Source organism: Thunnus albacares, chromosome 16, assembly GCF_914725855.1.
Source record: "Thunnus albacares chromosome 16, fThuAlb1.1, whole genome shotgun sequence".
NCBI lineage: Eukaryota > Metazoa > Chordata > Actinopteri > Scombriformes > Scombridae > Thunnus > Thunnus albacares.
In genome coordinates this window covers 9,271,865-9,298,238 of record NC_058121.1, presented here as the reverse complement: position 1 = coordinate 9,298,238, position 26,374 = coordinate 9,271,865, and the positions used below count along the sequence as shown (strand labels likewise).

The 26,374-nt window shown below is 40.6% G+C and overlaps 1 protein-coding gene across 2 annotated transcripts in view; it reads right to left on the bottom strand.

The window, feature by feature from the left end:
• Nucleotides 1–2,389: 2,389 nt before the first annotated feature.
• The window catches only part of fut8b (fucosyltransferase 8b (alpha (1,6) fucosyltransferase)), an 88,319-nt gene continuing 64,334 nt past the window's right edge, over nucleotides 2,390–26,374 (bottom strand). For both annotated transcript variants that reach the window (XM_044377397.1, XM_044377396.1), the window contains 6 exons: nucleotides 26,078–26,192; nucleotides 21,371–21,608; nucleotides 15,090–15,336; nucleotides 5,978–6,154; nucleotides 5,659–5,809; nucleotides 2,390–4,246 (listed from right to left, as the gene is read on the bottom strand). In XM_044377397.1, the coding sequence (XP_044233332.1) occupies nucleotides 3,908–4,246; nucleotides 5,659–5,809; nucleotides 5,978–6,154; nucleotides 15,090–15,336; nucleotides 21,371–21,608; nucleotides 26,078–26,192 (1,267 nt within the window). In that variant the 3' untranslated portion in view covers nucleotides 2,390–3,907. The remainder of the gene's footprint in view (nucleotides 4,247–5,658; nucleotides 5,810–5,977; nucleotides 6,155–15,089; nucleotides 15,337–21,370; nucleotides 21,609–26,077; nucleotides 26,193–26,374) is intronic.

Sequence of the window (26,374 nt, the reverse complement as noted above, 5' to 3'; positions counted from 1 at the left end):
CTCCTCTAAGCTTTGATATGGGCCAGGTACCGTAGGGCAGACTTCACTTGTTACTGCTGCGCCAACAGAGTAGTGATTGGAGATGGCCAGAACTACAATAATCATTTCCATTTTCTCTCCTTTTTTCATGAGTCAGTCAGAATTAATTCAGTTGCCCTTTACAAGATTAGAATTCCACAAGGCGATGGTGTACCCATTTATCTCTATATAATATGAATTCTATCAGAGTTATATGGCCACATTGAAGTCTTGGTCTGTGTTCTTGGAGCATTTAAGGATAAGTTCACACTTTTCGTCAGTCTGTCTTAAAACAATACTCGTACCTATATGTGTACTGAAAGAGTTATTGCTCAGTAATCATTCCTCCTCTCCAAACTGGACAGGAGAGATACATTCCTAATGCACTTTCAAAGTTAGTGTTTTTGGTATTAATTCTCTTTGTGTTACTATACCTCCACTGATGCTATGTAGAGGGATAGTAACACAATATCAGTTTCATCTTATTATGAAAAAAAGAAAGATTTTTGTAGAGCTCAAACAACTAATTGATTAGTCAAAAATTAGTCATACACAAATCTGATTATTGATTGACCTTTCATGTCTCTTATGAAGAAAAAAAAATCCACATTCACTGGTTCCAGCGTCTGAAATGTGAGGATTTGCTGCTTGGATCTATTTGTCTTTGGATTTCAAACTTTTGTTTGCAAAAAAAAAAAAAAAAAAAAAAAAAAAAAAAAAAGCAATACAACACTTTAAGCTTTAGGAATTCATGATGGCTTAGCAAAAGGCTAATTGGCAGATTAATGGATTAAAATATTGTTAGTTATAGCCCTTGAATTTTGTATGAAAAACTGTAACTTTGGAAGATACCCACCCCATTTCAGAACAAGGATGGTAGGATTGTAGTGACCTTAGAAGGGATCTCTTCAGGGCCAGCAGGAGATGATGATTACAGCAACCAATAATTCTTTCAATGTATACTATTTTTTCAAGTTCGTCTTAAAGAAAATACTCATGTGCCCATACATGAGTATTTTCTTTAAGACAGACTTGAAAAAATGTGAACCTGTCCTTTAAAAGCAAGGCTGTGGGAAAGAAAAGCATTAGTTTGGAACAAAATTTAACCTGTTGACACCTGTGTTTGGAAATGGATCAGGCACTCAGATGGGACAGTTTTTCTTTCAAGTCACAAATTAATGTGTGCGACCTGCAGTTGGCCCCTCTTTGTTCTGCACACAACCGCTGCAACAATTAGACCACAAATGCAAAAAAAAGAATCCGCCTGCTAAAAATCTGACTGCACTCTATCAGGAGCAGTGGCCAATTAACAGAATAATTAACCCAACTAATGTCTCTCTTAAACGACTGTTACAGGACACTGTGACAGCAACAAGTGTATTTTAATTAAAGTGTCCTCCAGTTAGTGTGTGCATTTATAAAGCCCACAAAGGACTCTTTCCCAGTGAAAAGAGATGTTCAATGAACTGCTGTATGCTGCATGTGCATTGTGAACACTCTGTCAACGTGGGCTAAATTGGATGTGGATTGTTGTCAGGCAGGGAAGCAATAAAACTATTATTCTCCCTTGCACACACCAAAAAAGCTCATCTCCGCATCCAGTGCTGTGGCTTTCCTTATGGGTGTCCAATGAAGCATGCAGATCAGCGTTGAAATTAAAGAGCGATCTGTAATGAAACTCCCAGAGCCCCCTGAGTAAGAAAGTAACAAGACAGCCCATAAATAAGACACAGAGAAACAAGATCATAAACGATTTAGACATGCAGGAAGTAGGGCACTAGACACGAGCAGGAAGTATACCGATGCTTTGCTGCCATACCTGCGTTTTGGCTCCATGTGGAGCAAATGTTTGGTATTTAGGGCAGATATGTCATGTAGCTGTCACACAGCATATTTAAATGGCGGATGGTAACATCTCTGTTAAAGCTACTGATCTTGGTCCTCAGTTTGAAATGTAAATCAAAAGAAAGATTGAGTTTTTTGCTCCGAAATGATGAAAATTGATTCACAGCCTGACTGAATGATGTATAAAACAAACTACTGGTGCTTTTTTGAAGGCAGGAGGTAGCTCCAATCACGGAATGCCAAAATGATATCAATTTTAGAAACAGGGTCCTCCTTTTTATGGAGATATCAAAAGATGAACTTGAGGTAATGACTTTTACGCTTCAAAAATAGATAAGATACCCTTTAGGAAATGAACTCTTCAAAAAAAAAGAAAAAAGAAAAAAAAAGAAGCCTTGATTTTCAGTTTGTGATGTGTGTGATGCAGTTGAAGCATGTTCAGCCTGATTGAACGAGCAGGTGTCGCCAGGTAAAAGACGAGGAGCAGATGGTGAAACAGAATCAGACTGCAGGGAAAAATGCTGTGTTGGTTTCTCAAGTTTATTCGATCTGTGGTTATCAAAGACAATGCCCAAGAACATAAGTTATGAAAAAAAGCCTTCATGATGGGGACTCTGAGTCTGATATAGCATTATCGTTTTTAAACATAGGCATATTTTTCCTCATTTATTTTAAAACAGCAATGTTAAAAGTAAAAAAAAAAAAAAAAAAAGAAAAAAAAAAAAAAGAACAAACAAACAAACAGATGGACTTAAGAGACAGCAGAGATGCCGAAAGAGGACATTATCTCAGTGGAGTGCTTCTTTTGGTGAGCCTCGGGACGGCTCCTGTGTGTGTGTGTGTGTGTGTGTATGTGTGTGTGTGTGTGTGTGTATGTGTGTGTGTGTGTGTGTGTGTGTGCACCATGAGTTCACCATACTCCACATAATCTTACCATTGTTCACTAGAGGTCACCAGCGGAGTGACTAGGGTTCACCATTGTTCCAAGTGCTGGGGGTACGAGGACAGTCCCCACTGTCACCGCCAGTCTCCCGCTGGGCACACAAACACTATTCAGTTGGGAGGAAAGCCAGAAATAAAAAAAAAAAAAGAAAAAAAAAAAAGAAACACACACTGCTCACCAATAACAGGCACCAGGTCGTGACATGGCCCCTTAGACTTTAAACAGCACACACAGGCACACTTGATCAGTCACGCATCCGTCTTTGCACTCGCACACACACACTGTACAGTATACAATGCACAAGCCCCATACGCACAAAATTAAGACCGTTAAAAACACTTGATAAAAGCACAATATGGTATTATAAAATTAATTGCACATGTAGAGACAAGATGGAGGAAGCACAGTGAGTGGAACTGGAGGAGGAAAGGGGGGCGGGGGTGGGGGCGGTGATGAGCATGGCAAGAAGAGGATACAGTACATTCAGTAAACAAACAAAAAAAAAAAAGAACAGGGGAAAAAGAAAAAAAAGGCAAGATTAGAATCAAAACCACTGAAAAGAATTAAATAAAAATCAAAACACTTTTTTCCAGTTTGTCTTTTTTTTTTTTTTTTCAGTCATTGATTCAAAGCTCACTCTAGGGTGCGCCAGTCTTACAGTAGTCCAAGTCTTGTCTCGGGAGAGCGAGCTCGGTCATTTTCTGTAGATTTTAATTGTTTTCTTGCTTTATTTAAAATCAATGTTCACGTCTACATCTCTACAGACCCGACTTGAGAGCATCGGGCGGGGGAGTAGTGGTAGGGTGCAAGTCTTCCATGACCTGACATATGCACAGGCATTTACACAAGTGCACACACGTTCACACATACATACACACACGCGCACACACACACACACACCCGCTCTCTCACATAAACACACAGAGTGCATTCTCATTCCTATCACCCCTGGGTTCAGGCGTTTTCTCTTTTCTTCTCAGCTTAGCGCACTCTGTACGCCTCTTTCTTCTGTACAAAAAAAAAGCAGCCTCCTTCCCTGGAATCGGAGTCTGCGTATTTCTCCTCACTCCTTCTCTTCCTTTATTTTTTTCATTTCTTCTTTTACTTCTTTTGAGAGTTGAGCAGTTTGTCTGCCTCGGGGTACATGGGATACTTCACGGTCTCAATTTTCTCTTTGACCTTGTAGGAAGGGTAGAGGCCGGTGCGGCCCAGTTTGCGGTTGATGCCTTTTGAGTATCCGTCCCAGTGGTTGCCGGCTACGCCGATCACGTCGCCGGGCTCCAGGGGAATGTCCTCGCTGTTGCGCGGCTGGTGGGGGTAGATGGCGATCTGGTTGTGGGCGTTTTGACCTCCAAAGTAATAGATGTCATCCAAGGAGTAGAAGAAGGAGGAGGCGTCTGGATGTAGCGTCTGCATAATCTCATAGGCCACACGGCAGACCTGAGACAGAAACAGAAGCAGGGATTAATTCCATACTTAGATCTATAAATGTGGAGGAATTTGTCTTGATGACAAAGCCGTAGAGGCATGTGAACACTGGTACAGAGACAGAATGATGTCTGACTGTCAGACATACGTTTCATTTAAGTCCTGGTAAAAGAGGGATGAACTACGCTAAGCAACAGATCCTTGAAGTGGACTAATAAGCCAACAGTGAACAGGAATTATGTGGCTCACACATTATTTTTAGGTTTGGCAGGAAGCTCTTTCACTCCACGTTACAACTCATAAAACTGCACTTTAGAAGCTGTGAATCATCAGAATAATGGATGACAGAGGCCTTTTTAACGTCAAAGTCCCAGTAAATGTGGTTACCGTTGTCATGCTTTGCAACATGTGAGTGAAAATGGGACGTTGAGGTTGTTGACAATCACATGATTGTCATTATATAAAGAAGTAGTTCTGGTTTGCCTTGTGACAAACATCAACTGACAGTTGTCTTCCCCACAGATTTCATTAACTCTCTCACACAAAAAGTTTTATCAGTTTGACCTGGTTTTGTTCTTGTTTCGTTTTTTCACGGCCCTGTTCATAATTTATATGATAGCTTTTTGATCACATCTTAAAGATTTTTACTTGTAAATGTTTACTTGTTGATCTTTGTTACTTATTCTTTGTTTATGTTTTACTGCGATTTAATTCTTTGACTTAAAATAAAAATTAAAAAATAATAATGTGAAGCTTGGCAGTCCATTATTTACCTTGGATACAGTAGTTGGACAAAAATTCTAAGCAGGTCTACTTACTGGAAATTTTTTAAGCCCAACTTTTGGCCTTCATCAGTGGAGTTTGCTCAGTTGTCATGGAGATGGATAAACTGCTTTCACATGACCGAGGTGTGGAATTTTGGTCACATGACAACAGGTGGTCACATTTAGATCACTTGACATCAACTGAGCCATTTCAATGACAAGTTGGCAAACTCTATCCACTGAGGAAGGTCATGAGGTGTGGCTAAAAGCTCCAGATTATTTCACAATAAGCTATGGTTTAAATTTTTTTTTTGTTAAATTGATAATTTATTTCTAACTGTAATTTATGTGTATTCAGCAGCATGTTAAGGGAGTCATGAGAATCATTACATACTAATGTAAATCTGCTTAACGACATACTAAATGCCCTGACGTTACAAGAAATATGTTTTGCTGTATGGACATAAAATCATATTCATTTTATGCCACTTCTTTGCTTACTGTCTATTAGAAAGCACACATCAATATTCCTGTCAACTCTTGATATTAGTTTGGACTGCTTTCACTTCAATTTCAAGTAAAAACACATGAAATTAAAGTCCCTCCTAAAATAACATTTTATGTTTGATATAAGATGTGAACTGGGGAGAGCGGACTGACCTGTGAGGAGAAGGTGCAGACCAGGAAGTCGGTCTGGGACAGGAAGTGGATGTCCAGGATGACGCCCCTCAGTGAGTTCTCAGTGTAGCGGTTGTGAAGTCCTGCCGACCACGAGATGGAGTTATCACTGATGAACTCATAGTCTGGATACCTGATGAGGACAACAAGGCAGGAAGGGAAAAGTAAAACAAAAAAGTCACACTAGACGTAAAAAGTTGAAAATAAACATGGACACAAACATACTCTTGCATACAGACTGACAGCTGACATCAACACACACACACTCACACACAGCACATACACACTCCAGGACACTGACTTAGTCTTGGCTTCCTGCAGCAGGGAGGGGTCGTCGGTGGCAAGGTAAACTCGTTTCTTGTCGATGTGGACACGTCTGGCCAGATGTTGGAACTGCTCCTCCACATGTAGCATGTACTCCTCTATGGGGTGGAAGGCGGCCTCCGTCCCCACTTTGTCTGTCCTCCTCACATGGACTCTGCAGACAAACAGGGACACAGACAGTGTTACATACTAGCGTTGTATCTCACAACATCTGTAAACGAGAAGCTTTTCACTGTATTTTACTGCTTTTTTTGTTCGCTTTCTTATCAGTTTTGAGTTTTGGGCATTTACACTCCAAGCTAGTGGGTGGCAATAACATGGTTATGATGGTGGCCCCACAATATGATGTAATATAATGCAGCTGTGCTGGGATAGCAGGAGCAACAAAGGTTCTTACAAACTCAAACAAGATTTCAAGACAAACTAAATTCACAAACAGGCAGGAGTTTGCTACACGTCAAACTTCTAGACGTCTGTGCTAGTTGGCTAGCTGAGCTGAGACTTTTGGAATTTGTTGACAATTTAGCATATAAAAAAAAACATAATCCTCATAATGAAACCTTGGTAAAATTACCACAAACAAATTGAACCGCTGCTGGTAGCTTCTGACTCACACATAGGGTACTATTACTGCCAGCTTTTCTAAAGTTAAGAGATAATTTCCTTTAAACATTTTTCCATCCCGATGGACTTCGGCTGTACATTTGTTCCACTTTCTGTCTGCCATTCATGCTGCCTGAGCTTCTTGTTTTGCACCACACAACAATGTTTATGTGTGCAAACAATAGTGCGTAAGCTGCCCTTCTGCTATGGCATACACATTTTTTTTTTTTTTACAGAAACACATAAAGGCCAAGCATAAAGTATGATATCAAGTAGAAAACAGCATCTTCTATACATTCAAGAAAGAGTGCTGGCCAAAAATATTTAAAGTAAATGCTTGCACTGTACTATTGTAATGTGTGCAACAAGAATATGAAAAAGAAGTAGTGTAGGTCTGAAGCAATGTATCAAGGATGACTTACAAATGACGAATAATTGAGGGAAACAAGGTGAGGGAACATCACTGAATGGTGGTAAATCAATAACAACACTACGGGCCATGCTTCTAAAAAAAAACTTAAAGTGCATGAAAAAAGAGTTGCATTGATTCATGTTTTGTATGTGCTGTATTTGGTAAGTTTGTGTTATTGAAAGAACACTTTGAAGTCCGCATGTATTGTAGCGCAGTGATATTTTAAATTAGAATTTTTTTATGTGTTCAATACTAATTCATTTCCTGACAAAGGCACTTCAACTTGAATGGCATATTTTGGGATGATTTTGATTGTTGGTGTGAACACAAACAAAGAAGTGCTGGGACAAAAGGTGAAAAAAAAAAAAAAGACAAAAGGAAAAAAAAAAAACAGCAAATAGTGACAGAGGGAGAAAGAGATGGACAGAAAGAGAAATAACCAACACAACTGTATTTCTTTTTTTTTTTTTTTGCGGCGTCCCTGTCACCACTTCCAGTAAGCAAGGACAAAGAGAGAGTGCTGTCACCGGCTGTATATATCAGAGGAAAAGAGCACAGCTTGAAAACAGAACAAAGGATGGTCGAGAGTAGAAACATTTCCTCTCCTGACACAGAAGCATCCCTCAAACTGATGGACGCTAAACACAATTTTTATTCCATCCAGAACTATTAAATTACAAAACTACCCAGCCACATCTGCAATGTGACTTCTGGCCTCGAGGAGCAAAGAAAATTTCTAAATCTAAGAGGAAAAAAAAAAAAAAACATACTTCAACCTTCACTTATTGAGGGAAAATTGACTGGACTTGTGCACTCCCCCCCCCCCCCCCCACAGCACATTGCTCCATATTCATAAAGCTCCATCTGGGAGCTGCCCAGTACAACCAGCTGTCTACTGCTGGCCAAGGAGCAGCTCCACTGGAACATCTGGGGTCAGGAGCCTTTTTAAGGGCACCTCTGGGAAGAAAATGAGTCTTCCAATTCCCCCGTTCAGGATTTCCCTGTTGCTTTAGGGATTCAAACAGCTTCTCTAACCTCAAGGCTGCCTCTGCCACTTTTGTGAGAATGAGGTAGAACTAAAAGAAGTGTTCGGAGTCAGGGGTTCACAGAAAGAGAATAAACAGGCTGTAGCTAATTTCAGCCACTGGCCAGAGATCAATCAGTTAGTATTGGGGACGCTCACCGGAGAAATAGACTCTTTATTTACGCGGCAAATAAAAGAATGGAGGCGAGAACAGGAGTGTGAGTGGGTGGCGGGGGCGTCAGTCTTTCATTTGGTCTCTGTCTCTCTGATCGGACAGAGGTCTTGACTCCAGGCTTTCCCATTCTTTGTCAGGGTCTCTCTCGCCTGCTTCTTTGCTTCTTTCATGTCTGCTGTTTTTTTGTTCCTGTGAACTCTCTTTGTCTTGCCCCTTTTTTTCTCTCTCTGTCAGAGCAGCAGAGGCCGCACTAAGGCGTTGCTTAGCTCTTAGCTTTCTCTCTCCCTCCCTCGGCACCCAGCACTCTCCCACACTACCGCCACAATAATTCAATTCATTTCTCTCTATTCATACAATACTGGCAAAGGAAAGGCAATCCTCACGGTGGGCGTAAAAGCATACATTAAAGGCATCATACACACCCACACTAGACACCGGCAAGTGCTGATTCTAGCAGTTTGTGACAATAACATATAGATCAAATAAATAATTTATCTGGATGTGACATCAGTGCTCTGCTGCCTATCAGATAGAAGAAAACAGCAACACTCAGCTACCTGTCTTTCTAGCTGCCAGGAACCTCTAGCAGACAGGTCATACCATCTTATATCTACAGTATACATGCAATCGCTGCTACGCACAAGTGTGCTTTATTGTATCACAGCACACGGTATTAAGGTTGACATATAAAACCAACATAAAGTATCTTAGTAATAGGGCCACCACAAAAACAGCTTTCTTTGCACAGATTCTCTAAGTTTGTAAAGTCTAAGCGCTGTAGCATGAACGCCATTCTTCAAAAGGATATGTTTTATGTTATGTTTTAATGATAGTGATCGAGAGTGCTGTCTAAATACACAATCACCTGTTCAACGGAGCTGAAATCTGGTGGCTGTGAAGGCCATAGCATATGATACACATTATATCCATACTCGAACCATTCAGTGAGCCTGTATGCTCTGTACGGAAGAACCTGCATTGGTTTTATATCTATACAGAGTATAGATATGAAACCATATATCTTACTTATTGCAAGCATATATGTAAAGTAATAGATGGCATGTAAATTAAATTAGGTGTACGTAAATAATTGTGGTCAACTGTAAACTTTACAACAGCTTTTTGCAACTTTTATTACTAAGATATTGCTTTGTGTTTTGTTTTTACTCATTTGACCAAAAAATACCTGGTTCCTTTTTTTTTCTTCCCCTAAATAGCCTATCATGATCTGGTCGTTTCCTCATGCACTTAAATTTGTTACGTTTTGTGCTGCATGAAGATAACTTTACTGTAACTTCTCTTGCAACAAGCACAGCTCATAGCAAATTAAAACACAGAGAAAGCGCTAATGAGCTTCTAATTAGTCCCTGTAAGAAAAAAAAAAACCCCAAACAAACAACAAATAAATCAGTTTGTGCTGAAAATTATGTTTCAAATATGATTTTTCCCCCCAGATATATATCTCTTCTATTTTAAATGTATCTTTTTCCAATTTTTAATATTCAAACTATCAAATAGTCACTGAGAGATTTGGTGATTAGCAAAAAAAAAACAAAAAAAAACACTGAATATAATAAGCACTAATTGAATAGAACAGCACTGGCACAAGATATTATAAAACATGTATACAGTCAGTTCACCTCTTGGCGAGCACATTGCCATGGCGATACAGCTGCTGTAGTATCAGCGGTAGATTAAGTAGCCCTACTTTCTCTTTCTTTCTGACTACACTTGCTACCATTAGGCAACATTAAATGCTGGCAGGAGGGAGCGGCACTGATAGCTGCTTTTAGTCGGTGGCTTCCAGCCTCCTTGCAGCTCACATCCTAAGGGAGCAGCAGGGAAAGAGAGTGGTGGTGGTGACTGAGGGGAGTGGAGGTCAGTTGGCGGTTGTTGGGTGCTCTGGGGACAAGCTGGCTTTCTATCCATCTCGGTACTCTCTCCATCAACCCCTGCACCTCCCACCGCTGCCGCTCTCTCGCTTTTCTCCTGCACCGACACTATGGATCTCTTTCAACCCCACTTTTACATCTCACATTCGACTCCCCCCTCTGACTTCCCCATACACACACATAGCCCTCCCCCCACAGTGCTGATAGAAGCGCACAGGCATTTTGTTGCAACATCAGTGCAGAGTGGAGTGGATGTATCAAGACCTGAGGAGGGAAGGGAAAAAAAAAGTGATAAAACTTTGTTCTACCCAGCACTTCATTTCAATAACCCTTTCCCCAGTGGTAGACAGGAAGAAAAGGGTGGGATATATGTGTATAGAGGAGGGGAGGAGTGGGAAACACAAAGAACAGTGATAGAGATGTGTGGAAAACTAGGAGAGCAAGAGCAACTGTGGGTAGGGATGTGCGCCTGGGGAACGTGAGAGAGAAGTGAGTGTGAAATATAAAAATTTGAAAAATCTTGAAGCGGGATGAACAAATGAAGACAGAGGAACGATCACAAATAAGAGGATGTGCGAGGACAGGGAGATTGAAAAAGTTGAGATGAGTCACAGAAAAATAAAAAAATAAATAAATTAAAAACGAGAAAAAGGGGGAGGAGAGTCAAAGAGGGCTGTGAGAGACGGTAGCTGCCGCGGTGATGAAAGGCAGGGAGGTAAAAACCAAAGAGAGAGAGAGAAAGAGAGTGAGAGCATAACAAGAGGGAGTGAGAACTATGTCGAACAAGACAGGGAAAGCGAGGAAGATCAGCAGCGATTGCTCGCAGCGAAATGTAAAGAAGGTGAGAAAAATAAAAGTTATGTAGGGTGAGTAGCTGGCACGGAGTATAAATATATGGATGTGAAAGGTATGATGCGGGTGACAGAACAAAACCAGACTGACTATTAGAAAATAACTGTTAGCGTTTGTTTTAAACTACTTCCTTTCCCAGCCGGGTGGAGCCAGCCTCATGGGACGCTGCACGAACTTAAGACAATCTCAACAAAGTACCTAAAAGTCATTGCATATACTACTTTCCCATGATTGACAGTTTACCAGTCATTATGTGCATTGTCCTTACATAGTAAATCTCCCATCTGGTAAACCAAGTAGTTTAAAACAACTGCGAATTATCTGCACAGTCCTATTTGATCCATGGTTTGAAGTGCTGCTCAAAGATAGGTGGAATTATTTAAGAGTAAAGAGAGGCTGGTAGACAGCACATGAATGTTTACTGACTGAACACCTGACAGGGATACAGGAAAAAATAAATAAACAGCTGTCCAACCCCTTTCTTAGAAGCTATTATTAAAAGTGGCTTACAGTATTGTTGCTGCACACATCCCCACAAGGGGTGCGTTTCAAACAGTGAGAGCAACATCTCTGGAGATGGCAAAGCACCAAACATTCAGAATCAAAGCCAAGCTGATATCAAAAAACTCAGTCAGACCTCTCTTTAGCACCATTTATTGAAAGTTTCATGAAAAATAATATCTAGGCTTACAGTAGTGATGTAGATATTAGAGCCGTTAGATGCATTGTTAATGGCACCCTTAAAGGATGGTGTTATTTGATATTTTTCTTATTGTCAACAAATACCGTGAAAAGACAAAAATAAAACATGTGTTTATCCATCTCTCAATACTTTTTGGCTTCCTTACCCTGTGTCTCGTTCACTCACCCTCTACACCATTCATTCCTACCAATAGCAAGACGTAAATCTTTAAAAACAGATCACAAATATATAGTTTTGTTTTTTACGAAAGACCAAATAATTTCCTGAAACGGATGGGCACTGTAGCTTTTTTGCCAACAGGAGTGAACATGAGTAAACAGCGTATTTCTGGTGGTCTATTTTTAGCGGTGGATTAATACACATTTAGTGCACTACTGAATATTAGAGAACCAGGACAGTTTATATGGGATTAATTCAAAATAAACTACAGTGCCCATGTTTATCATAATGAAGGAATATGTCACCCTGTATAATGATGCAGCTTAATTATGTTGTTTATAGTTTTTAGAGAACAATATAGCACTACGGCACAGAGGAATAAGCGTTATCAGGCTTTGACTACACAGACAATACTTGTTTGTAGGATCAGTTCATTGTTGTTTTTGGTCTTTTAGTGGGATTTGTTGACAGTAAGTGAAATATAGAATACCATCTGCCTTATCCTTTAATTGACAAAGACTACTGAAGATAAATGAAAAGCAGCCAGGCTATTTATTTTTAATACGGTCATTAAATGTGTTATAAGCCTCTTATTTCTAGTCTGGTTTGGTTTTACTGATTTTAAAATTAGCCAATTATGTTTTTAGCATGTAGTTATTTTACCTGCCTTATAAAAAAAGACAAATACATCAGATCAGGGTTTGGTATCAAAAGATCCTCAGTATTAAGTACCTTGGACTGGAGACAAATGGGGACTACAAAAAAAAGGAACCCAATTGAATCACCCCAACATGTCTTTACTTGATTTGACACTTGTCACTAATACTGACAAACATATTAAGGCTGGTGTTTTGTCAGACTGCTTCAGTAAACACTCAGTTATTTACTGTGTATGGAAGATTAAACTTCCAAAATCGCCATCAAAATTAATTAAAATTAGACAACATAAGAAAATGAATGTAGACCTATTTATTAATGATCTAATGTCTATTAATTGGGATAGGTACCAATTAATACCCATGTTCAAGATGCCTAATATAAATCTAATTATTATAAAGAATGTCTCTAATAATTTAAAAAATCAAAACAATTCTAAACATTTCTGGAACAGTATAAAAGCCAAAATAAACTCTTCAAATAAACGTCATATTAATCAATTAAGAGATGGCAATGTAATAATTCATGACTCTCTATCGGTCAGCATTTTTCTTCTGTCTGCTCTGACTCAATACCTGGCTCTTCCTACACTGATAATTTCAGTAATATTTCATCTTGTCACCTTTTGCTTTATGAAAATAACACCCACAGAAGTTCTGAATGCTATCAAACAACTAAGTTTGAGCAATGGTGCTGGACTTGATGGGACTGAATCCAGATATATTAAATTAGCATCTCGTATTCTCATGTACTCACTTGCTGACTTGTTCAACATGTCCTTATCTACTTGTGAGTTACCAGCTATCAGGATATATTCATGCATTACTCCACTTTACAAAGGTGGTGACATTCTTGATCTGACTAATTACAGACCTGCATTGATAATCTGTTCTATTGCATTAGTATTTGAAAAACTTATCTTTAATCATTTATCTCAGTATCTTAAGAGTAATAATATCCTATCACCATTTCAATACGGATTTAGACCTAATCATTCAACAACTACTGCCCTCTTAAAACGTACTAATGATGTGTTTTCAGTATGTGATGCTGGAAATCTTACAGGGGCTATTTCTACTGATCTCAAGAACTCTTTTGATTTGGTTGATCACTACATATTCTTAGATAAGCTTTATGCAGTTGGTCTATCTCAAAATGCATTATTATGGTTTTACTCTTACTTATATAATAGAAAACAATGTGTTGTCCTTCAGGGGAGTAAGTCTGATTTATTTGTTTGACAAAGAGGTATACCCCAGGGTTCGACACTGGGTCCACTTACTTTCTCTATTTTTATTAATGATCTTCCTTTAATCCGTTCTAATTCTTCTGTTCAACTATATGCATATCACTTATTCTTCTAAACCTCATTTACTGCAAATCCAAACTGCCCTTCAATTGAATTTCAATAATTTACAAAACTGGATCTTATCTAATTAACTACTGCTCAATAAAACAAAAATCTACACATTATGGTCTTTGGTACAAGACAGAGCCTTAAAACAAAATCTACTAATGATGTGTAATGATGGTACTTATCTGCATAGAGTTGATGAAACTAAACACTTGGGTTTATGGCTTGACTCTGAACTTACATTCAAACCTCACATTGATCATGTTCTCCGCAAAATTAATTTTGGAACCAGTGTTTTATTTTGACCTAGAAATTGTTTTACATTTAGTGTCTGAAAGATGCCTCACAACTTATTTCTCGACTATGCTGATGTTGTTTATCAAAACACATACAAAACTAACCTTCTACCCCTCAGTACAGCATACAATAATCACTGTAGATTTGCAACTGGATGTTCCATTAGTACTCATCACTGTATAATGTAACTCACTTAAGTGGCCTCCACTCAATGTAAGAAGACACATTCATTGGCTACAACTCATTTTTAATGTGTACATTTCAACTATCCTCATTACTCTCAAAAGTTTTTGGTACCATATTCCTCAATATATCAATTGAGGCATTCTACATAAGATCTCTTCTCCATTCCTAGAGTCAGAAAAGCAAATGGAAAAAGAGCATTTATGTTTAAGGCTCCGTCAGACTGGAATAACTTACCTTCAAACATACGATCCTTGACATCATTTCACACATTTAAAAATGGTTTGTCTTCTTATTTTGAGATAAACTGCACATATTTCAGATGACGCTATACCTATATACACAGTATATTCTGTGCTAATATTTTTGCTCTAGTGGTTGTGTTCACTATCTTTCTGGTGTTTTTTGTTTTTCATTTTTGTTTGTATTGTATGTTATGACCCCCTTGAAAACGAGATGGTTCATGTCAAGGGTTTTATTCTAATGAATAAAATTATATCATCATCAAATTAAGTTACTTTTAATACTATTGTATTAACCTTGTATTAACCTCACCCAAAGCAGTGTTTGTATTCCACCACAGCCCTCAAGGCTACATCTTCTCTCTTGTTTTCTTATTCCTATGCCTTTTGTTTGCTTTAATTGTGAAGCACTTTGTAGACTTTATTGTAGAAAAATGCTATAGGAACAAATTCATTATTATTGAAGTGTTTATGACCATAGAAAAAGGAGAAGACGAAACCACATAAACTGAGATGTTATAGCCAAGTGTTCTTACCCGATGATGGGGTGTTTGAAGCCCAACTTTGCAGTGGTCTGCTGGATCTCCTTCTCCAGCCACGCCTGAGGGCGCACCAGGTACTTGACAAACTGGGACACCCACCAGACGGAGGGGTCGCCATGCAGACGGTGCAGGCGTGGGGCCAGGTCCTCAGGGATAGCCAGGGGCAGGTATGGGGGCCGAGGGTGGAGGCTGTCGACTATAGGCAACTCCACAACCTGGACGTCCTTATCATGGGCCTCTCCTGCATGGGCCAGAGAGGAACATGTAGAAAAAAAGACACTCAAGAGTCAATACTTAATCAGCATTCTGACAGAGCAGACCTTTCTTCAGAAGGTTAGGGCTGTAGATAATTATTCTTTTCATTATTAACTAATGAGCAGTTAATTTATTTGATTAAACGATTATTTGTTCAGTCTATATAATAATGTCACAAAATTGTCAAAAATGCTATATCACAATATCCCAGTGTATGAAGTGACATCTTCAAATGTCATGTTTGGTTTGACCACCAGTCTAAAATCCAAACATATTCAATTTACTATGATATAAAACAGAGAACATCACATTTGAGAACCTGAAACCAATAATAAATCGATTATCAAAATTGTTGATTGACTGATCGATTAATCAACTAATGGTTTCAGCACAACTCAAGTCAAAAATGTGTTTCGGGACAGCAGGGTGGCCTTTCAAACAACAACAAAAAATCTTCTACTGGTTCAAGCATTATGTCAGCTTAAGTATTGTGTCTGGAAACATCAGCAAGTTCTCACCAAAGCTCTGACCAACTTCAGGCCAAAAATCGAGTCGAATATCAGTCAAATAACTGACATAACTGATAGCATCTGCAAGTGAATGGGGTCCCTTCAGTGTGCTGTAATATTGAAATAGCTACTAGACAATATGTTATTCTTTTAAATATAAAAATATATTATATATACCGTGATGCAGTGTGATATTTCAGAATTATTCCTAAGCCCTGTTATAGTCATTCCTCCTCCGTTTCCAGAATGAATCCATACTGAACATTCCAAACCCCTTTAAGTCCAGCTTTTGTGATTGACAGCTGCTCTTTGCATATCCTTGCTTAAAGGCCAAGGTAAGATCCTTTATATCAAGGCTGTGTAGAGCCAGGGGCTGAGGCTGAGGCTTAGGCTGGGGCTGAGGCGGGGGGCTGGTGGTCTGGCATTGGCCCCTTCAGGCTGAGTCCTGCTTGGCAGAAGCCCTGGGCAGAGGGGTTGAGCAGGGCTGATTACGAAGGTCACCTCTCTAGGCAGCACGAAGCTCCTGTGCACAGCAAGACCTTCCAAGACATCAAGACCAACTGTCCATACTGTCCAAACTCAACCACAATCATGTAGATAGAAATACACACACATGAACATGCACACATACGGGGTCTTGTGAACAGTAGGAATGAAGGTGGTCCAACAGTGACAACTAATAAGGATCCAAATAAAATAACAATAAAAAGAAATGTGCATTCACACACACATACACACAAAGAGCCCCAGCTAATCTCATCTCACCAGAAGGGATATGCCTGGCAGACACAACCTTCACTCTCTTTCAGTCTTAAAACCTGAGGAGAGCTTTTTTTTGTGTGCCTGTGTGTGTGTGATTTACGTAAAAACTAGTTTGAGGCCCGTGTTCTGTCTGACTGAAGTGGCTTCTGTAACCACCACAGACAGGCCCTAATACAGCAAACACAGCCTCCACAACGCACTTCCTTATAAATGGCATAATGAGTCATTAAAAATGGCCTTTCACAGAAAGGGTACATAAAAAACATGTTAAAAACAAGAACAGAAACAGAGGCTTCAATTTGTGTGTGTGTATGCCGGAGCATGAACTGAATATAAATTGGTAGAAGCATTAAATATTGAACAGAAAAAATATTCCCAGGCCTGTCTTTGCTTATATAACAGCACTGGCATGATTCACATAAGGGGGAATGGGCATATTTTGAGGCCTGCACTTCTTGGCACAAATGTACAGATATGCAGTATGTCTTCCTCCCACAGCTACTTAATTAGATCACAAAGCTCTACTGAATTTCATCTCAACTCCAAAGACTCTGCATTCATTTCCTGTATGCATCATGACTTAAAGCATATGGAGTGAAACAGGATTCTTACACTGTATTTTAAACCTATGATGCATACTGAGCCTAATAAATATTCCATAAGATTAACATAGCTATGGAACCGGAGAACCGAGAGTGACACCATCCAGACACAAAATACCAAGCTTCTCTATTCATAATACATTTGAGTTTATGAACTTGGAGAACTCTTGTTCCAGTCTTTACATGGCAGGGGACATTATGTTTTTCCTGCTGCTCTCAGATTCACTCATAAGGCAGTGATATCTCTACAGAGAACCTCAAAGGAATACACTCTCTTTGGCAAATTAGCTCTTTGATCAACGAATCATTGTTCCACAAGAAGACTGGTTTCCCTTTTGTCTGTTACCATGCCTGTGAGATGGTGCAGCGCTGTTATGCTGTCCATTGAACATAAACCTTGTGGTAAAAAAGCCTTATGCACCAGTGGACTAAATAGACAGTAGTGCCGTGTATTGAACCTCAATACTTGGTTTTTTTGTAAGTGACTGAAATGTATCTGTAGCATCAAGTATCTGTCAAATACCCAAAGCTGGCAATAAATATCTGGTCAGATTGGTAATTGTGGTTTGTACTTCTGGGGATAACAGCGCACACTTTTAGACAGTTTCTTCTCAAAAGACATTGACACTGTTTGTACAGACAAGAAGTGATGGAAGTAGTTGTGTGATGAAGTGAAGAAGAGCTTGAGAGAGAAGCTCAAAAACTGCCTACTTTCTCACCCGTGCAAACCCAGGCAACCACAGTGTGATGTGGGCATGGTTGTCGAATTGTCGGTTTTGGGAGGTTAGAAAAACTGTCAGACACAGCCCTCCCCCAGTCCCTATCCCCGGGTGCACTGTATGTTATTTCTATTTTTATGTGGAAATTCTTGTAATGTTTTGTTTTTCCCCATTTCCCATTTGAAGAGGGAAAATCAGCAGGCCCCATAATGACTTCTTCGCTATCTTTGATTCCCCCCCCCCCCAAGCTATATGTTTTCCTGACAGAAATACCCCGTCACAAAAGCACACACAAAGCATCGTCTCTGTCTATAAATGTCTCACATCCTGAGGGAAATACTTGACAAAAAGTGGGCTAACCACATAAAGATATACGAGGAAAGGTGGGACAACAAGGAATCTGGTAGGGCTTCTCTATAAAATACTAACCAAGTCAATTTCCTACAAAAACACAAGGTTAGGCAAACAATACATAGAATTGCTGAGTGTATAATACACTAAGGCTGAAACAGTACACACCTTTGTATGTAATGGTAACGACAAAGGACTGCTGACATTTACCACAAAATGACACAGGGAGACATCATGATAAAGGTTCAGGAGTGACAAATTTACACTGTAGATGCAGAGTTTACCGGCACTAAATCACTATGCAAAATATCTTAAGCATTTGCATGGTAGGCAATAAACACTGGTTAACCATAAGCTAAAAGCCAAAACATAACACATGCTAATTTAATGTTGAGTACTGGCACCATTGTGAATTTTCAGAGATCAGTATTCACTACAGTCAAAAGCCGTTAATGTACTGGCATGGGCAAACATTCCACTTAATTAGTGAGATATTCAGTGTATATCTACTTATTAATCCAAGGCTTTAGCATCCCTTTGTGGCCCTGTGCCCAAAGGAATGTTCTTTCCTGCACTGTTAACAAAACAGGCATAACCGCAGACACAGCCAAGTGCCCAACAAGCTTACATTAGCTTTGTCTAGCTAGTTAGTTGGCTTGGTCAACAGAAAATACTGCTTCTACAAACTGCAAGACTTTATAAGGACAAGAATGCAGAATCCTAATAGGCGTGAGGAGAGAGGTGGCTTTTGTAGTGAATTAGCGGTTGGCTACTAGCAGCCAGATGGCATATATGGATCTATAGGAGGCTGTTTGTAAGACAGTCATCATAGAAAGACATTAGATAGTGGAAAAGGACACATGAAAGGCAGAAGAATAAGAGGGAAGGCGCTGGGACAGCAAGAGATAAGAAGGGAGAGCCCAGGAGAGCACAAGTCAAATGAAGCGATAGGAGAAAAATGAAGAGCAGAAAGGATGCAGTGATGAGAACAAGAAAGGAATGAGAGAGAAAAGTGATGAGAGGGAAGGAGAGAGGCAGGCACAGTCTGATAGTAAAACCTCCAAATCATCACTGATCTTCATTTACGAATGCTTTGGTTTTGTCGGCTTAGCAGAGGCAAACACACTTACACCGTAGGATTACCTATTAATCATATTAATATCACATTTTTGACTCATAGCTCTATGCAATCTTATTTGTAAATGATTCTGCTACATTTGCATTAGTAGGGAAATCCATTACATCCAAACAAGTGCATCGATCTTTGGTCTAAGGTATTCTGGTACCAGGTATACATACAGTATGAGCTGCCTTATGCTTAAGCATGGTGCTCATAATGGACTGTCCATGACTAGTGCTGAATTCTAATAACACACATAAATAATAATAAATACCGCTCGGGTTTAGATCAGGCAGGCCATTCCTCTAAATCATCCCCCTCCAGGTTTTTCCAACATTACCAATGCAAGCAATGAAATCCCCCAGCAGAAACTCAGATGGCACACTAAAAAAAGGGCTGGACACTCTAAAGTGTTTGTTGGCCCATAGGCATAGACAACAGCACTGTGAAAGTGTTTCCTCTCCACAACGCCCAGCATTGACCTGTACGACCCTATCATTCTTAAGGGAACACTCCAAAGCTGTGTTCGGATAATACATTTGATTTTGTGGTACTTCAAAGTAGATAACAGCACTGTGTGAAAAAACCTGCACAACAATACATCCCTTTGCATTTTTATACTGCACAGCAGTTTTTGTTCCAAGTTTCCAGCACCACAGCTGTGTTCAACCAGGGGCTTGTGAGGATCCCCACATGCACCGGATTCCTCTCAGGAGAGAAGTCTAGCCCCTGTCTAGGAGTTTGGTTGTTGCAACTCCCCCTATTGCACTAGTTATCAATCATTTCCCACTAGAAAGCCAAAATTCCACATCTCCAGAGCCAGTTTCCTTGAATGCACCCTAAACCTAAACTTACTGTTGGTGGCCCCATTTTATTTCCCTCGGGCTGAGCCTAACCAGGCCCCTTGAGTCCCCTCCCAGGCCTGGCTCCATCAGGAGGAGGGAGCTGTTTTAAGGTTCAGCCCGAGCAAGTTATTAAGACTGCTTTTAGACCAACAATAAACCTCTGGGCAAATACCACAAGGCTGCTTTGGTTTGGGGTTATTTCTACAGGTATTTGTGAGAGCATGAAATATGAATCAGGAAGTCCAGTTTGAAGGCTACTCGCTTGCCAAGACTTTGCCTCCACTGACAAATTTCTTCTGGGAAAAAATAGATATACAGTATCTGAATCAAAATTGATACACAGTAATACTAGAGTAGTGGACCTTTGCTAAGAGGTTTGTCAAATTCAAGTAGACTTTCACTTAGATGTGTTAAGAAAAGCACAATGTTTGCATTCAACACTAGATTAAATACTGATGTCAAATTGGACAAAGAACACAAGCTTTTAATGTGAAAATATAAGACCCAATGGCCAATCTATGCCACAAGCTACTGCAACTAAGAAAAACATCTAGTCGTCCTCAGTTAAGACGTTATACATTTGCTATATTTGCTGAAACACATGTCAGTTATTGTGCATATTCCCTGATGAAATGTTCTCAATGTACAGGAAATTACAAAAACTGTGCGGGGAGCCTCGGTTCACGAATGATGCACAAACCTCTTGCAAACATCTTATTCCCAACAATCTCCATTTCTATCAACACCATCAGACGTAACTTACTGTGGGTCAGAGGAGTGGGTTGTTTACCGAACTCAAGTCACAGGATTTCTTGGCAATGAAACCTTTGAACAGTAACCTGCTGCTGTTACATTGGCTGCCAAAGTGCTTTAACAGGAATTGCAAAGCCCTGCTTAGGCAGGGAACTCACACTTTGTTTTTGCTGTAGCAGCATAATAGAGAGGTCTGGCAGACTCTGTTTTTTAGCTGGGATAGTTCAACTAACAGCTAGGGTTAATTGATTATCAAGCATCTGATCACAATCGTCTTGGGCAGCCCTGAACCCACAAGTGTATGTGTAGCTCAGGATGGTTCTGGTATGTGTGTGTGTGTGTGGTGTGTTTGTACATACCTGACCAGTGTCCGGTGGTGGCCCCAGAGCGGTCGGTGCAGGTGTTACTGACGGGCAGGAAGACGGTTTCCCAGCCGCCAGGGGCGTAGCGCCAGTTGTGAGACTCCAGGATGAGTGTGCGCTGGGTGCCATAAGCGATCATGAAGCAGTAGACGACGTGATGGAGCTGGCAGCCATAACCACAGCCCTTATTGATGTTACACACCAGCTTCCTCGCCTTACTGCAGTCTGGGGGGTTCTAGGAGGAGGATGAGAGGAAAGAAAGTTTCAGCATTTTTATTGCTTGACCTTCGTCTTGTATCTCTCAAAGCCCTGCTCCCTGACTTGTAATAATACATGGCTGATATTGTTTTCGTTGCTCCCTGTACCTGTCTGTCTCATAATCATATATTCTCTTGTAATTTTATGAATCCGCCTCCCTCTTTTTCTTGGTTTGCCTTTCTTGTCGGTTTTTTTTCTCTCTCTGCGATACCCTCACAATTTCCCTCTTTTACCATCTTTTCTATCCACCCCTTTCCTTTTCATTGAAGGATATTCCAGAAGGATTTCATTGAAGAATAACGCTGCCAATATTCTATATTGTTCCAAATGTCAACACATCCCCTGAAAAGACCAAAACCAACATATTCTGCCTTTATCTGTGTAGCAAAAGCCTGATATAGCTTATCCTCTGATGCCATATGCCTCCATTGTATTGCAAAAACTATGAAAAAAACATCAGTGAGCCACACTGGTGCACTGTGTGACATGTTCCTTCATTATGATGAACATGGGCACTGTAGTTTTTTTTTTTTGAGTCAATCCACACACATTGTGCTGGTGCCATAAATACTAGCATCATCTGCAGCTGAAAATACTGTAGTACTCAGCAAGTGCACTACTTCTGTTTAACTAATGTTTGCTAAAAAACTACAGTGCCCAGCTACAGTTGCTCTGGAAACTACATAAACAAAGTAATTAACCTTTAATAAAAACAAAACAAAACTATATGTTTGTGACATCAATGTCTAGTAGGAATGAATGGGCTTAGAGACAGTGTAGGGATGTGAGAAAGTATAAAGAGTGGGACTAACCCTTAGTTGGTCTTTTCAGTGGATTTCTTGACAATAGAAGAATAGAAAACATTGTCATCTTTATCGTTTTCTCTTTGATCTCTTTTTCTTGCTCTTGCATTCTCTTTCCCGCACTTTTAACTGTCCCTTTTTTGCTTCCTGTCCTTTTCCCTACCTCTTTTCCTTTCTCATTATTTTTCCCTTTCCACACACTCTCCCTCCCTCTTATTCTCTACCCCTCTCTATTTCTTCAGACCTTCTTTGTGATTCTCTCGATCCCTCTCCTTCTCCTACTCTCCCTGCAATTCCCTGTCACCCCCCACCACACTCTCGTTCTTCATTTCATAAATTAGCTTCGATATCATACAAAGTCTGAAGGGAAGAATACCAAATGAGAGGCACTGGGGGGGAAGAAACAACGATTTTTCTTTTTTTGCTTAAAAAACAAAAAAAAAAAAAAAAAAATCCAGCAGAGTGACACATGCTGTGTTGTCGATGAGTCGCCGGGCGGCTTGTGATTCGCTCGGCAGCCAGTCTGAGCGACTCCGCAACACTCGTGCCAACCAGCTTCCTAAACAGCAATTACCAGCTGATGGGAGTGTTTTCCTCATTAGGCTGCTGCAGCTGTGGATGGTTCACAGTAATCAGGCCGCCCGGCACCCACCGGCTAACGCTGCCTATCACACACTAGCAGGAGAGGAAGAGGAAGAGAGGGAAGAGGAGTAGGAGGAGGAAGGAAAGGAGAGGGAAACGAAGAGGAAAGGAAAGGATAAAAAAAAAACAAACAAAAAAAGATGACATGAAAAAGAGGACAGGAGGCAAAAGAAAAGAAGGGCGAGGAAAGGAAATGAGAGAGAAGGAGAGGAGAGGAAGAGGAGAGGCTCCTTAAGGTACTGAAAACTGATTACCACCACTTCTGTTCAATAACATGAACAGATTACAGCAGCCATCGAGCTGACATAACAACCCACACAGGTATTTCCTCTGAGTTACAGCCTTCCTGTTCACCACTAGCCCCATAGGTGTGAGCTAACTTACTCTACAGTGGCATGCTGACAAGAGGCCTTGTGTGACACTTGTTTTCTGTCGACAGGCATCGGAATCTGAGCCACAATGTCTGCATGAGATCAATGTGTGGCATGAGCCGCGTGGCGTGGAGGCCATCCCGGGGTTGATAACGACTCCTGAATGTTGAGAGACGAGGTTCAAGGATAATGACGGCAGATGCGTGCACAAAGACGGCCTCTGAGTACGGCTCTGTACTGTAGGTTAAGTGACCGTTTAAATGGTGTCCTTTTTGAGTGTGAAACACAGAGGCAGTTGCGGAGTGGATTCAGTTCAGAGAGACCACAGAGATAGTGTTTGTGTAGGGAATACGGCTGAGAAGAATGTGAGAAATAGTATGTCAAGCTCAGGTAATTATCCACGGTGATTCCCACATAGCTACAATACTTCCTGGAAGATGAAAAGAAGCTGCGCATTAAAAGAAAGAGACCGCAACAATTTCTAAGTACTTTGAATGTCTGTTTTGCAGCTCCTTGTTGCCAGCAGATATACGGTAACAATTTTGTTGTAATAATGTTTCAAATGTAGACTGTATATCCAGCTCATTAAAGCTTTTATATTTGCCTCAGGGAGGTCTTTGGAGGACAAACAGCTGTATTGCACAGGTTGTGACACATTTAAAGTTTGCAGAAGCAGTAACAATGCATCGTTTAGAAGAGGAACTGGGTGGTTAGCATGAGCAGCCCACACCCACGATGACTGAGCTGTTGAGGAACAACACCATGAGAGAACTCTATTTAAAATTCAGTATCAGAAAATCAAAAGGAAGGAGGCACAAAACTCTTGGAACCTAAATGATCAGAACACACTTGCAGTTGCCAACAACAACCACAGGTGTCTCCAAATCAACCACAGATGAAATCTTAGGAGGAACTTTAAAATACTGGACACACGTGATCTCTGGGAAGGGCAGCAAACAAAACACTTAAAAGACAGACACAATGTCTGTCTGTCTAAAACTAAAGTTGGGTGCCTATAAGTACTTGAAAGCAGTTTTTGATTGCAGTAATCATTCCTCCTGTTCATACTGGCCCTTAAGAGATCCCTTTCTAATATCCTTCCAATGTAACAGATGGGGGACAAAATTCAGTCCTCGTTCTGTCCAAAAATATATTCCAAAGTTTATCTGACAATAACATAAGCCTTTAGCAGTCTGTCTAGTCTGACAGTTAGTCTAATTAAGTGGGCATCTTCCAAAGTTATGGTTTTCAATTCATAATTCCAAGAGAGTCGATATTTTAATATCCAGAATGGACAGGGGAAATGATTACTACAAGAAACAACTGCTTCAGTAATAAATATGAGTGTGAGTATTGTTTTTAAATAGATGTGAAAAAATATGAGTGTATCCTTTAATAACACTGTATATCACAGTGCACAAGTAGATGAAAAGCTTGTCCAACAGAAATCCATCTGAAGGAGCCAGACATGTTCACCGCATGTTGTGAGTGGACAGATGGAGCAGACGCAGAGATGGAGTTAGTTAAACCAGGAACGAAGGGAGAGGCTGGTGCGGGTGGTAGAGACAGCAGGATAGGAGGGAGGAGTCTCTGTGTGTGTGTGTGTGTGAGTGTGTGTGTGTGTGTGTGTGTGTGGACGTATAGATGTGTGTATGTAAGTATATGTGTTTGTGTGAGCGATAGCAAGAGACACATACAGCATCTCTTCGCGTACGAGCGTGCGCATCAATCTTGTGGCTGAACGTGTGTGTGTGTGTGTGTGTGTGTGTGTGCGGCAGTCGCTTGCATAGGTGTGGGTGAGTCCATCTGTGCACAACTCTGTGTGTGTGTGTGTGTGTGATGAATTAGTGATGGCAGCTGGTGGAGCGGTGTGATCCCTCAGCGGTGGTGACAGCAGCTGTTAGTGGTGCTGTCTCCGCCCAGCCAGACTGACTGGGTCCTCTTCATCAAACACACCGGCTCATTAATGCTGCAGGGCCCAGTGCGGTGCCGCACCGCCCCACCCCAGAACCCAGCAGCACCAGAGCTGGGGAACGGGAGCCGGGTGGCTGGGGGTGAGCGAATGTGTCCTGGGTCTCAGGTTGTGTGTGTGTGTGTGTGTGTGTGTGTGTGTTTGGAGCTGTAAGCATATGTACATCTATCTGAGCCTGAGCCAGTGTGTGCGTTTGTGTCTATCTTTGCACTGCGACAACGTTTTTGCATTTCTGCATATGCACTCTCTGCCAATCTGTCATTTTGCGCCTCTGCATGTGTGTCTGTGTGTTTTGGTGCATGTGTGTGGGTGTGTGTGTGTGTGTGTGTGTGTCACTAAACCGCTGACAAGAAACAAGGATCCTGCTTGTCAAATCCGACTGCTGAAACAGTCTGCTGTCACACCCCTCACCTGCTCCTCGTGGAAACCGATGCTGACAGTTATGGATGGTGCAAATGAGACAAGCAAGTGTGAAAGATGTCCTCAAAAACACACATGTACGTGTGAGGGAAACATTCGCATGAATGCTCACAATGTAATTGCGTCTATATGTTGGTGTGTATGTGACTCTGTGTGTTTATGTGTGTGTGTGTGTGTGTGTGTGAGAGAGAGAGAATACAAGACCAGCTGTGTAAGCAGCAGGTGCGTCTGTAGTTACCTGTAGGTAGGTGATTCTGTTCTGGACCAGATCCGACAGGTCTTTAGCCTCCTTCACTCTCCATTCGCCCACTCCATCCGCCTGGCTGAGGTAGTACAAGTCTGTCATGATGGACCTGCAACCACAAACACACACATTTCAATAATTTAATCATTTATGTTCACATTTAAATAACCGGCTGATCATTAACAATTTGTTTCATGTTTGTAACTAAATTTCTAAAGGGGCAGGAATAGCAGCATCCTTTCCAAATATGGACATTCCCAACACATGCAGATCATTAGTATGATCTGCAAA